The sequence below is a fragment of the Delphinus delphis genome, chromosome 1, assembly GCF_949987515.2.
Source record: "Delphinus delphis chromosome 1, mDelDel1.2, whole genome shotgun sequence".
In the NCBI taxonomy this organism is placed as follows: Eukaryota; Metazoa; Chordata; class Mammalia; order Artiodactyla; family Delphinidae; genus Delphinus; species Delphinus delphis.
The window spans coordinates 154,786,139-154,799,719 of NC_082683.1; the positions used below are offsets into that span (position 1 = coordinate 154,786,139).

Below are 13,581 nucleotides of genomic sequence, written 5' to 3' on the forward strand. Positions count from 1 at the left end.
CTTGTGAAAAGAACTCACCCGAGTGATGGCAGGGGCACTCAGCTATATGGCTCAGAGAGGGAGGAAAGCTTTCATTTTCAGAGAAGAGAAGGTGAGGCTTGAAACAGACATTTTGTTTAAATCTTAGATTGGCAGCGAAATAGCACTGTTCCAATCAAATGACAGTCTATATATGGAGGGACGTTGGGTGAGACCAAATTTCTAAACAATGTAAATTTTTAAGTGTCACGTGTGTCCAGTGATGAGAAAACTTGCAAAGAATCTTACAGCGATCAGCAGCTTTAGATGCATTGACTCCAACCACCTTGGAGAAAGAAACTGGCTGCATGATCACATGAGGTCAGCAGCAAGGGAGAAACAAGACAGGTTTCCTTACAGACAACAGCCAGCGAGCATGGTGTAGGAGGCCCTCAGAGGAGTGCTGGTAGTACTGCTGAGTTGCACTGTTTCTTTTTGCTAAAATGAGAGCGACTCGTAATAGTCATCCCACCTTTCTCTTGGATTAACATTGTGCTGAGGAGGTCCAATTCAGCATATCCATCCCTTCCCCAGAGACTGAACCAATAAAGTATGATAGGTCAAGGAGTAAGATATGGTTCAAAAATAACAGGGAAGCTAGATGAAAAGAGTGACTTGGACTTGAGGCTAAAATTCACTTCCTTACCCTCACAGAGAGAGAAAGAGAGAGAGAGAGAGAGAGAGAGAGAGAGAGAGAGAGAGAGAGGAGCAGTTTCATCACCAATGACTCCCCAGGAAGTTGAACGTGTTGGTGGGAGTTCTCATTTCAGGGCCTTCAATATGGAAGGAGGAAATGATCCTTCCCCATCAGTCTTGCCATTTCTCAATTCTTAGCAATTGAGTTAATGCTAAATTTATAGCTTTGCAAAACTGTCTCTATACTGGAGTCGAACATGGGGTCTCCTTATCTTTTAAGAACTATATAAAATTGCTTTGAATTGGTCGATTCCACAGACTGTGGAAGTGCAAAGCCATCCCCATGACCCCAGGATTCCTTCGAATGCTCAGGGAGCCTACCTACTGTCCTATGGACTTCTTGGTGTCCACTCCCTCTCCTCTAGTATTGGCTGTGTACCATGATGGCCACACATGAAACTCACCATTTTCACCATTTTCCATACAAAAAGCACTCACTCAAAATACACATGAATATGCTGAAGACTTGGGGATCATGGAAGGTCCACCTTGCACAGGACACAGCAAACAATTTATAAATTTCTAGTGTGTACAGTTTGACCTCTGAAATCCTTTCTATACCCCCTTCTCTGAGCCTACCTCCCCCAGCTGTTATTTCTCTGCCCTTTCTCCCTTGTGGTGACTGTCTTACTGGTTCCTCCCATTTCCCTCCCCAGTTGCCAAATATCAAAATACTCTCCAATATACAGAGCGGGTCAGAGTTCCTCCAATTCTTCTTGCTAAACTCCTATACCCAAAATACAGAAATGGTGCCCCCTTACTAGAAAACATTCTCATTTGAAGGCTTTCAGGACTAGAATGTAAACATTTTTTCCTAGCATATTTGAAAAAGTCAGCACTGCAACTACTGTCTTACAAATCTCCAAAAGAGATTATCCTACTTATTTTAGGTTTGGTTACAAGGGCCACTTTATAGCTCTTGACTTGTTTGTTCTTATTCTTACTTATTCTTCACAAGATAAGCCTTTTAGAATATGTATTGGAGAAGTGAAGCTTGATGTGAGTGACTCTAACTTTTGGTTATAATAAGATACTGCTCAAAGATATGGAGTAGATTAGACCGGGACTCTCCCTGGCCTTCCTGCAGGACCGACATGTCTGTTGGTTCCCAGATTATTAGTTCCCAGATTATCTCAACTAAGCCTGAAAGGAATCAAGTGAAAGGAAAAGAATATTTTCCTCACATTAATAAGCCTTTATAATTTGAATGTTTCCTAATATACTTTGAATAACAAGTGTGGTTTCTATGGAAATGCAATGATTAATAATGTAGAAGACTCGAAAACGACCATGAGGCAGAGAATGAAGACATCCCTGTTAATTTTAATTTATAGCAAAGACACAGGAAGCTCCTCCTCAGTCACTGCTTCTGTATCATGACCAAGTTATTTTTACACCATGTATAGATTTAGCTGTTAATTTTAAATGCCTATATTTGAATGAGGTGAAGATTAATAAATTACCATATTTGTGTTAAATGTTGTAATGTCCCATAATTTGGAAAATTATATGCTTTAAAATTTTAAAGCAATAGACTTGCCCTGAATTGCAAGACTGCATTATGACTTTCATGAGCTCTAGATAGGCACTTTTGCCTTTGTGAGACCCTTTCTCTATAAAACAATAAATATTGAAAATTAGATTGTATGAGTGCATTGATATAAAGATTATATTAATCTTGAATATAATCCAGACTGGATTCATTCTTATATATACTCATTATATTTATTTTTCTTCTGATTTTAAAATAAACTAAAATTAAAATATTTTCATGAATCCCTGAAAATATCATGGGCCCTATGCACTGTTCTGACTGTGTCTCATGGAACAGTTGGCCCTATGAAGTCAGAAACAACCAACACATGTCCCAGCTGGGTTCCACCTACTCCTAGCAACCCTCACCCCACCACAACCACACCACACACACACACAGCCTTTCACACCGAAATGAAGGCTTTCAAAGTAGTTTCTTTGGGAAATAGTACTTTATTCTAGTAGTGCTGTCATTTCTGAAGTTTTTTACACAGCTCGATTTAGAGACCTAAGATGAATATATGAGATTTATGTTTGATTGTTAAAACTATCTTAGTGAAACTAATGTTTTTGCTACCAGAAAAAGGTTTGTTTTTTATAGTATCGAACCTAAGTTTAAACGTGAACATTGTATAACATGTATTTGATTAAAGTGTTTATAGAAAAAAATTACTTAGTTAAATGGTTATAAAACTGAGCTTGCAACCTTCTGCTAAATGATTAATATTTCCTATTGCTGAGTGAATAAAATAGAAGCATATTTGTCCATTCTTCAGAAACAAACAGTATCTATTATATTTTTCTTGCAGTATATTCTTTCTATAAGCAGAGAAAATCTAAACAAGGATCTATTGACTGGTAAGTGCAGTGCTTTATTCACCAGTTGTCACTTTCTGTAAAGCACATGAGACTAATGATTGTCACATGATTTACTGAGATTTGTTTACTATTCCTTTTTGGGGGGGTTATTAAGAGCAAGACTATGTACAATACAAAGTGTTTCTTTAAAAGTAGAGGGCTTCCCTGGTGGCACAGTGGTTGAGAGTCTGCCTGCCGATGGAGGGGACACAGGTTCGTGCCCCGGTCCGCGAAGACCCCACATGCCGCCGAGCGGCTAGGCCCGTTAGCCATGGACGCTAAGCCTGCGCGTCCGGAGCCTGTGCTCTGCAACGGGAGAGGCCACAACAGTGAGAGGCCCGCGTACCGCAAAAAAAAAAAAAAAAAAAGTAGTGGTGATGCATCTTCCAGCATCTCTTTTTCATTTTATCAGTGGTCTAAATAAAAATCATTTGTTCAGCGTGTATTGAATTCTTATTGTTTTCTAGGCACTGGATTGAATGAGTGCTCACTCCTCAGTGAAGAACTCATGGTCTAGTGGAACAACAGATATACAGATGTAACAATTTTCAAAGAGACAATTAGATTTTCTTATCAGAAAGATGAAAAGCAATAGTGTGAAGGCTGATAGAGGGCTGCAGATTTTAGAGTATTATGATAATCCCTGTGTGCAAAAACAAGGCCCTGGACTAAAGCTATAGCCAAGTGGTTGGGGGGAGGTATAGATTCAAGATATTTGTAGGAGACAAAACAGATTCAGGGTTTAGGAGGTTGAGAAAGAGGAAGGGGTGTATAAGCCTGAAGATGCTCATGTAACTAAAAAGACCTACCTATTAATTGAAAAGTCCCTGGATTGCAAATTAAATTTGTAGCTTGGATAATCAATCCAATCACATTCCATGTAGCCCTTTATCATAGTTTTTTCTCTTCTTCAGCATTTGTACTAAACAGATTCATTCCATGCAAAGCATGCCATTAGTATTTCTACTTTCTTTTAAATCAATCAATCCCTCAATGCGTTCCAGCAGCCTTGGATTTTTGGAGAGCAGAAGTTCCAATGATTTATCTGTGTTTCTCCTCAGTCCCCTACCCAGGGTGAGTTTGCAACATATCTGTTGAATTGAATTCAACTGGGAGGAGGAGTGATAGGGAAGGTCACTCTAGTTGATTCACCAGGTACTTAAGATATAGGGCTTAGTATTCTTATTTCTACTTCTTTACTTGTAGTTGTAAGACTGACTTTTGGATGAGTAGATAGGTGGGGGTGGGCTAGGTTGCTTGATATATTCATGTTGATCTTAAGAAAAGAAACTACAAAACAGATTTTTGAAAAAGTAGCATAGTGGACCTAAGATAATCTCTTAAGAGTATCCTATGAATTTATTGATAAAAATAATAGACAATATTCACTGATGCACCAGGCACTATGTTAATTGCTTTATATTGCATCAATTTGTATAACCCTCCAAACAACTCTGTGAAGTGGGAATTATTTTTACCTCAGTTTTATAGATGGTAAAGGAGGCTTGGAGAGCTCCACAGAGTAGCAGATTACACTGCTAATAAGTAGTAGAATCTGGATTTGAACTTGAGTTTGTCTATTCCGAAGTCCATGCTTTTAACTATTATGGTCACTGCCTCCAGTATTATATATAATATATGAAACACCTGCTAATAATAAGGAGATCCAATCTTGCATGCTCCCCTGTTTTTCATTAGGGGTGCACTGCACAGCATGCAATTTCATAAATGACATAAATATGTTGATAAAAAGAATGCTGAATCTCTTGACTCCTAAAGTTTGTTTGACATATAAAGTTCTTTTACACAGCTCTTATTCCTTTACATGGCATCAGATGTGTGAGCCACCCATTCCACAGATAAATGCTCATTCCTTCTAATAGAAGAGCCTCACCTCTGAAAGTACTGTAACTAAGTCACTTCCCTGAATCAGCTTTTCATGTAGGATTGTTTCATAGTTTACTATTTGGTGAGCTATTAATAATTGTTAAGTAAAACAAACAGAAAAAGTATATGTGGTCAGGTAAATTTAATAAACCCTGCATCAACTTAGTTTTAAAAGTCTTTTCTTACAGTACTTCTCAGGGCCTTTATTCTACTAGTCTGTAGTGTGGATTTTCTAGAGCAATGCTGTCTAAGATGTGACCACAAATGCCAGCCACATGTATAATTTAAAACTTTATATTAACCACATTAGAAAACCTAAAAAGAAATAGGTGAAATTAATTTTAATAGTATATTTAACCTAATATATCCAAAATATTATCATTTCAATGTACAATCAATGTAAGAAAGCTACTCATGAGACATTTTATTCTTTTTATTTTTTGGTACTAAGTTGTCAAAACCCAGTGGGTACATCACATCTCCATTCAGACCAGCTGCATTTCAAGCACTCTAGAGCAACATATATCTGGGGACCAGGACAGCACAGCCAGGAGGGTCAAAGTATGAGCATTTCTCTAATGACTGACCACAGAACAATTATTTTGGGGAACATATCACAGGACTAGTGTTCCATGGAAAATTCTTTGGGATGTATTACTATACATCTAATTTGAAAATAAAATAAAATTTAATTTACAAAAAGGTTGATTCCACAAACACATTTTGTGTTTGTATTGATAAAAGACACCCATAGTGGTTCAGGTAAACTCTGACTTCTCCAAGTTATTTGTCAAAAGGTTTCTTAAACACAGATCAGTCTTAGGCTTATCTCAGATTTCAATATTCTAAAGCTTCTAATCCCATGTCCAAGAATCTTAAAGTCTTCAGACCCCAAATCAAACTCAAGCAAAGCAGAACAAAAAAAAGACAAAACCTGAGATGAAAAGGAGAGATAAGTACAGAAGTCAGACTTCTGGATTATTTTTCCTAATTTTTTTACTTTGTATGATCTCAGGCAAATTGTCTTTCCCTCCAGGATCTTGGTTATTCCATTTATAAGATGAAGAGTTTTGAAATAAATCATCTCTGAGGTCTATTCCAGCTCTAACACCTGCATTCTGATTTGTAGCTTTAAGAACAATAAATAACCACTAATTATAGATCTCCTGCCCATGAGAACTAATAGGAACAAAAATAAATTTACTACTATGATAAGAACATAATTAATAATTCAGAAAACGAAATACACTATAGATTGTTAGCAGGCAAAGAAAGCACTAAAATAATTTGATTCTACTTATTAAGTTTCAAATCTTCTTACTCATTTTCCCCTAACTGTTGCAGTGTTTGATTACAAAAAGAATTAGTATCAATAATCTATATTTATGACAAATTGAGCTAGAAGTCTAGAGGACTTGCTAAAAAGAAATATAAAGTCAGACATAGTATGAGAAAGGAAGTTTGATTGAATATTTCCGATCACAAATTAAGCCTTAAATTGGGGAAAACTTTTAAAATATGTGATGACAGCTTCTTTCCTAGGGTGCCAACAATTACAGTGATATAAGAATTTGCATAATGGAATTAGTTTTTTTTTTTTTGAGATGAGGATAGTTGATTTTTATTTATCTCTTTTGCTACCAAATTATCCTGGAACATTTGCCAAATAGTTGTCAAATTACCTTTTAACTAACTCATTTTTACATTGGTAAGAATAAGTATCTCTATCACACTGTTCTCAGAAAATGATTAATATTTCAATTTGATTAAGTGAAATAAGAATTGGAATTTCATTTCTATTAGTTGTCTTTCTTTGTTTCCTCAGCTGTTGAGAAATATCCCAATGCAAAGGTGCACTTTGGCCACAGGCTGTTGAAATGTAATCCTGAGGAAGGAACGATCACAGTGCTTGGGTAATCACCGGTTAGCCTTTTGACTTCAGAGGTGAAGGGTTGACGTGGAGAATTGTACCTGTAAACTTTGTTCTCTGACTCTTTTGAAAGAATTAAATGATAACTAACAGGGTAATTCAAATAGTTTCTAGAATCAAGTAATTTTATATTGAAAATAGGTCTTAGATGCCTTCTGAATACTAGCACCAGTGATTCTTCCTGATTCTACACTAGTACACTAGTAACCATACTCTGCTTCAAACACTCTCCTCCCTTGAAACAGATGACCCTCCGCTGCCCTGTCTCCTCCCCTCTTTCTGAATACTGTTTGTCTGCCTCCCCTTGGCCAACTCCATTTCCTCTAGCGTTCTAAACCTCATATCCCACTCGTGGGATATGTCATGGATTCACAGTTCATTCAACAACTACTTGTAAATTCACATTTCTATGATTAATATCTCCAGGCCAGGCCTTTTTCTTCATTCTCAATCCTTATTTCAATCTTAATCAATATTAATTTCCCATTAAACACCTTCACAACTACTTGCCATAATCTCAAACACATCTAAAACCTTGATCCTCTATTTGTCACCAAGCATCTCCCATTCCTGACTTCCCTAGTACTATTACCCAAATAATTAAAATCATCCTTGATGTAGCCCTTTCCATATTTTCTCCCACTAGACCTATAAACATGCACCAATCATTCATTCTTTCTGTTTGCCTCAGAGCCTATGTCTTCCTTCTTCCTGAGCGCCACAATCCTTGGGCTCTCATCCCCACACATGCAGGCTACTACAGTCACCTTGTCCCCATTTCTTTCCCGTCTGCACTCTGGTTCCACTGCAATGTTTCCACTCCTAAGTAAGTTATCTTAAATTACTACTCTTTATACACCATCTCCCCAATGGAAAAAAATTGTTTTCTCCCATTTGCCAGAATAATGTATTTAAACCTTTTGTCTTAACATTCATTCTCTTCTCCTCCCTTCCCAATTGTATTCTTTTCTTAAATTCATCTTCTGATCCCCTCTGTTCAAGACAAATGTGTTGCTCCTAGAAGATTCTGGTCACATTCCTGTGGTTGTTCATACATTCCCTCCATTTGAAACACTTTGCTTTCTTTTCAAGGTTCTCTTCCTTCATGCAGGGAACTCAACTCTTAGTCATGCTTCTGTGGCCTAGCATGTCTTTGTTAATCAGTATGGTTGTGTGTTATCCTCATTCTCATAAGCAAACCCATGACTGGGACAATTGTTATCTTCATTTTATAGCTATCCACTCAAAGCTCTAAATCAGATAGGTAAAAGTGAGTAGTGGCCCCATTAAGTCACTACTTTTTATACCCAATAGAGGTACTTCATCATTTTCACCACTAGGCTTTTTTTTTTTTGATGATTTATTTTATTTTTCAGACATGAGAACGTTGCCAAAGATGTCACCTGTGACCTCATTGTAGGATGTGATGGAGCCTATTCCACTGTCAGAACTCACCTCATGAAGAAACCCCGCTTTGATTACAGTCAACAATACATTCCTCATGGGTTCATGGAATTGACTATTCCACCTAAGAATGGGGATGTAAGTCCTTTCCCTTTCTTTTCTTCTTTCTACAACTCTCCTCCTCCCCCTGCCCCGTATTAGTATAGAAGCATATTCTAGTGCAGTTGTTCTCATAGCATATCTTGATCAAGGCCACAAGTATTTTGTAATTAATAATAAATTGGATGTACAGGTATCTCTTTAATAATATCACTCTCACTCCCTTACCTTTTGATATGTTTTCTTGAATGGAAGAAAGGAGAGGAATTACAACTACCTTATTGGAAACACACAGGGGATTTGTCTTACACAATAATATCATTTTTCTATTATCTCTTGGGAGAAAAAAATTGGGTTGGGAATCAACTATGTATACTGACAATCCAGAGTTCTTATACTCATGATTAAATGCAAAAGTTATTAAATAAAGTGAACAGCAAGTTGTTTCAAAGAGATTTGCATTGCATGTTTCTCATTCCCTCCTTCCCATGTTAAACCGTATGTGGCCGGAGGGAAATATGTAGTATGTATATTGTGTATTGTCATAAACAAATAAATGTAGGAATTTAATAAGGAAAATTAAAACACCAACAGAAGCAATGAGGATCTTGGCTTATCAGTAATGAAAAGTAAACAGCATTAGTTAAATACTTGATTTGCATATAAAACATATATTTTTAAGGTACTGATTTAATCTATACTATTTGAAATTCAGACATCTATGAAATAGTTTGTCAGTTTGGGATAGTGGTATTATATACCACTTATATACTAAACTATCAGCCAGTCAAATCCATATTTTAACATTTCGTTGTCTTTCTATTTCTTCCTCCTGGTTAAACATGGATTTACTAATTCTTCAATGATATTTTATGGTCTTCAGGTGGGTCATATTCTAATGGCCCAGGATCTGATAATTCTGGATTATAGGATTCTGTTGAAAAATTGTCCCCAGTTTGAGTGGGATCATGCCTACTAGTGTAGATTTAAGATAGCCATTTATTTACAAGGTGTTCCTATTTAATAGTAATGATTGGTGGTTTATAGAAAGTTTTTACTCTTTTAAGAAATGCTGTTTTGACATAGTAATGTGACCAGACATGGGAATATTTTGACATGGCCCAAAAACAATTCTATGAAACTTTTTCTCCACTTCTTTCTTTCTTCCTTCCTTTCTTTTCTTTTTCCTTTTCTTCCTTCCTTTTTTCTTTTTCTAATGTAGCAGACATTTTCACTCCATCTCTGACAGGTGGAGTAGGAGGGAGAGATTGGATGAGTGACAGAGTTGGGTGAATATTAAGGGAGTGCTTTTGGGAATTATGTGGGAGCTTATCTTAAAGCTGTTTTTGCACAGCAAGCAAACTGTCTCGCTTAGACTTTATGTGTGGAGGGACTTGTAGTAAGAAGACCCATGGGAATTATGACAAATCTGACCTTGGGACCGCTGTTGCATAAGGATATCTATTGAGAGCGTGACTTGGAATAAAGAACCTGAAAATTTAAAGAGTTGTTTTCTAGGGTCATGAAATATGTATGAATATCAAAATGTTTTTGGTATCATATTTGCTTTATCAACACCATGTAGAATAGGTCAAAAGATAGCAAGAGGGAAGCAAGGAGGCTCACCTCATCCAGGCTGGTGTCCTATTACCAGTAAGGCACCATGCTCATTTGTTCCCCCTCCACGTTGCTCAGCGTGCTCACCCTCACCAGCAGCCACTGTCCTTCACTGCTATCTAATCTACCAATCCCTTGATTCAGCCATCCCAGACCCACAATCCTCTTACCCGACCAGTTTTTATTTCCTAAACTTCTACCTAGGCACCAAATCATTTTGTCTCTCTACCACTTGAGTTGTTGTTAAAGAGAAGTTTTTGGGAGCTTTTCATATGTATATATCTTGTCTATTCAACTGCTTTGTGAGATCTTTGGTGTCAAAGTGTTATTCACTTATTCATCTCTTTGTCTGTGTATTGGGCTTTCTTTGGGGCTCTGGGGTTAAAAAAGCCGGGAAGAAGCAGTTTCATCTCCTAAGACACAAATAACTATAAAAAAGTGTGAAAATGTTAGCTAGGAGACTAAGATGTACTTTCTGTCATCTTTTTACTACCATAAGACATATACATGGTAGGTGCTCTCTAAACATTTATAGAAAATAATACAAACTTAAAATAGTTGGGAAATGGATGGCATATTCTTATATATGTAATACCCCTGGGAACCTCAGTGGTTTGGGTCACTTGGGTCTTTGGGTCAATTCATGTGCCCAAGCCATACATACCTACTCAGGTGGCTATTGCCCTGTAGTGGCTTTGCTAAAGAGGGAGCATTTCTCTCTATTATTTATGTTGTAGTAAACAAGCAATAAGAGGCTTGTTTGTAAAATTTTGTTTTGTCCATGAAATTTAAACTTAGGATCTTTCTGTTTATACAAATAAGTACCCAAATAAGGTAAAAAATAAAGTAGAAAAATATTACACATATATACACACATCCACAGCTTATGTGTGTATATAATATACATTTTATATATGTATGTATACATATTTGTGTATGTGTATATATGTGCGTGTGTCCGAAATAGAGGAGAGAGAGAAAATGAATATCTTACAGCATGTTCTCAAATCTTCAATTATACATGGTATCAAAAACTCACCTAAGCCTGAGTTTATAAAGACAGAACACAAAGTCTTTTCTAAGAAAACTTCTGCTTTACATAGCAATGGATGTGCACATCACCATGCATATGACACTGATTTAAATTGCTGTGGAAACAATTATAACATAAACAGAATCATCGTGTTTAATTTGTTAATGCAGATGTGCTACATTAATGCACTAATTATATATTCCTTTTTTCCCTGCAGTATGCCATGGAACCTAATTATCTACATATTTGGCCTAGAGATACCTTTATGATGATTGCACTTCCTAACATGGTAGTGTAAAATTTCTTATCAACTGTAATTTTGCATATATAATTAATGTTTTTCGTTACTTACTTTTATACTCTGTATGCATGAATGTAATCAACTTCATCATTGTTTAGTCTATTTAGTGATTATATCTGAAACTCTGGGGATACTGAGGAAAAACCTGAAGGAATCCAAACTATTTACTTTGGAGAGGATATTTAACATATATGAATGACTAATGGGGGTTTATGTGTGGTGGTACCTGACTGCCATCTTCCCCAAGACAACACAGGAAGAAATGGTCCCGAAATAAAGCCAAAGAGATTTAGGTTATATATTAGGAAGTATTTTTCATCCTTTAATATCTGTAGGACAACATTGGAAAAATCATTATCTCAAAAGAGCATGGCTGTTCTTTCATTAGAAAGAAACTTTTTTGCTATGTTAATATATAATATATACATATATATAGTTATTATTATCTATATTATCTATATAGATAATATAGACAGATATACCTATTGATATTTCTCTGGTTGGTCTTTTACTTTCTTTTTTTCTTTCTTCACTTATTAACAGTCCTAGGGTCTAATGCCTTAATATCATAACATCTTAAATGGAACAACAATAAAGAAAAAAAAGAGGAGAAATCAAATCCAACCAACCTATTAATAATCTAAGAAGTGTAATGTTTGCTTGGTGAAAATATCTTGAGTTTACAGTATAAAATTCTCCTGATAACCAAGAAGCTGGGGAGCACCTTGGGACTTGACGGAGCTTTTCCTTGGGAGTGAGGGAAGAAAGAGAGGCTGCCTTTCCTGTCTGCTTGGACATTCTTCCCAGAGGCCCCTGAGCCACAGCAAGCGGTCTGTGATTTAGGGGTCTGCCTTAGTGCCAGCGTTGCCTGGCCCCCTGATCTCTCTCACACTGTTCCTCTTCTTCTCACAGAACAAATCTTTCACGTGTACTTTGTTCATGCCCTTTGAAGAGTTTGAGAAACTGCAAACTAGTAGTGATGTGCTGAATTTCTTCCAGAAGTACTTTCCGGATTCTATCCCTCTAATTGGAAAGTAAGTCTCAAGATGTGCAATTGTGCCTTTTGCCCCACTGGTTTGAGTTATTCAAAGTTCAAATAAAGGCTAATGCACTTATTTCCGTTTTTGTTAAGCATGACTAATCATGCAGTGACCTGGACAGGAAGCCTAGATTACAGCAAAAGTCCAAGAAGATCTTGTGCTGTGAACAGGAATTCTGAAAAAATCCAGGCCAGGCCAGTTTCCCTGGGAAAGACAAATCACCAATGTCCCTGGACCTTCTATGTACCCTGAGCAGGCGCTCAGTCCCCTTAGGGCTTGTCTGTGCTTCCTTCTGCTGGTGGGAACACAAATCTTATATCAAGGCAGAAATAGCTGGCAACCTCAAGTCTCAAGTCCACCAGTTGCTAGCTGTATAAGCTTTCCTATGTCTCACGCCCCTCACAGTAAAATGGTGATAATAGTAATACCTGCACCAAAGGGTTTTTGTGAGGAGTAAAGGGGATCATGCCTATAAATCATTCAGCACAGGGCCAGGCACATATAAAGTTCCCCCAAATTGATAGCTAATTGTATTAGCTGTCTGGATAATCAGTCTCAGCTCCTCTAGCCCATATCAACTTCCCCTTCATATGGACCTTGTCATTTGGTCTCACTCAGTGCCTCTCTCCCACTGTCACTCCGTCCTGGAATCCAGCTCACTTTCTATCTCCAGCGATGTCTTCATGGAGGCAGCACAATATTGCAGAAAGAGCAAGATTTTAATACTGCTCTTGTCCCTGACTTCCCTGAGTCTCAGATTTTTCATCATTAAAATAGACATCAGGTTACCTAACTTTTAGGGCTATTTTGAAAATTGAATGAGCTAATTATGTAAAAGGGATAGCCCACTGCCCACCCATAGCAAATCTATTAAAAATTGTCAGTTCTCATCCTTTCCTGCAGAAAAATTCAATTGCCTCTGTTGGCTTCTTCTCTGACTTTGAAGGGAAATCTCTGCACACCAAAATTTAGCCCTTAGCTACTTCAGAACTTGTTCTATGGCTCTTTCTTGCCTCTCCAACTAGATTTAAGATCCTCTAGTGTATGTACTACTTCTCTACCTATAGCTTCCACAAAACCTCTGTAGATGCTTGAACAGATACTAGCTTGATTACAGTTGTTCATTTCCAAATACACATGGATTCACATTAACTTAATTTTGGTT

At 37.0% G+C, this 13,581-nt stretch overlaps 1 protein-coding gene across 1 annotated transcript in view; it reads left to right on the plus strand.

Annotated features, from left to right (window-relative positions):
* Positions 1 to 13,581, plus strand: part of KMO (kynurenine 3-monooxygenase) — a 76,751-nt gene that overhangs the window by 47,960 nt on the left and 15,210 nt on the right. Inside the window, 5 exon segments of the mRNA XM_059996743.1 lie at positions 3,057 to 3,105; positions 6,818 to 6,905; positions 8,299 to 8,464; positions 11,293 to 11,364; positions 12,289 to 12,410. Of these exon segments, the coding sequence (XP_059852726.1) occupies positions 3,057 to 3,105; positions 6,818 to 6,905; positions 8,299 to 8,464; positions 11,293 to 11,364; positions 12,289 to 12,410 (497 nt within the window).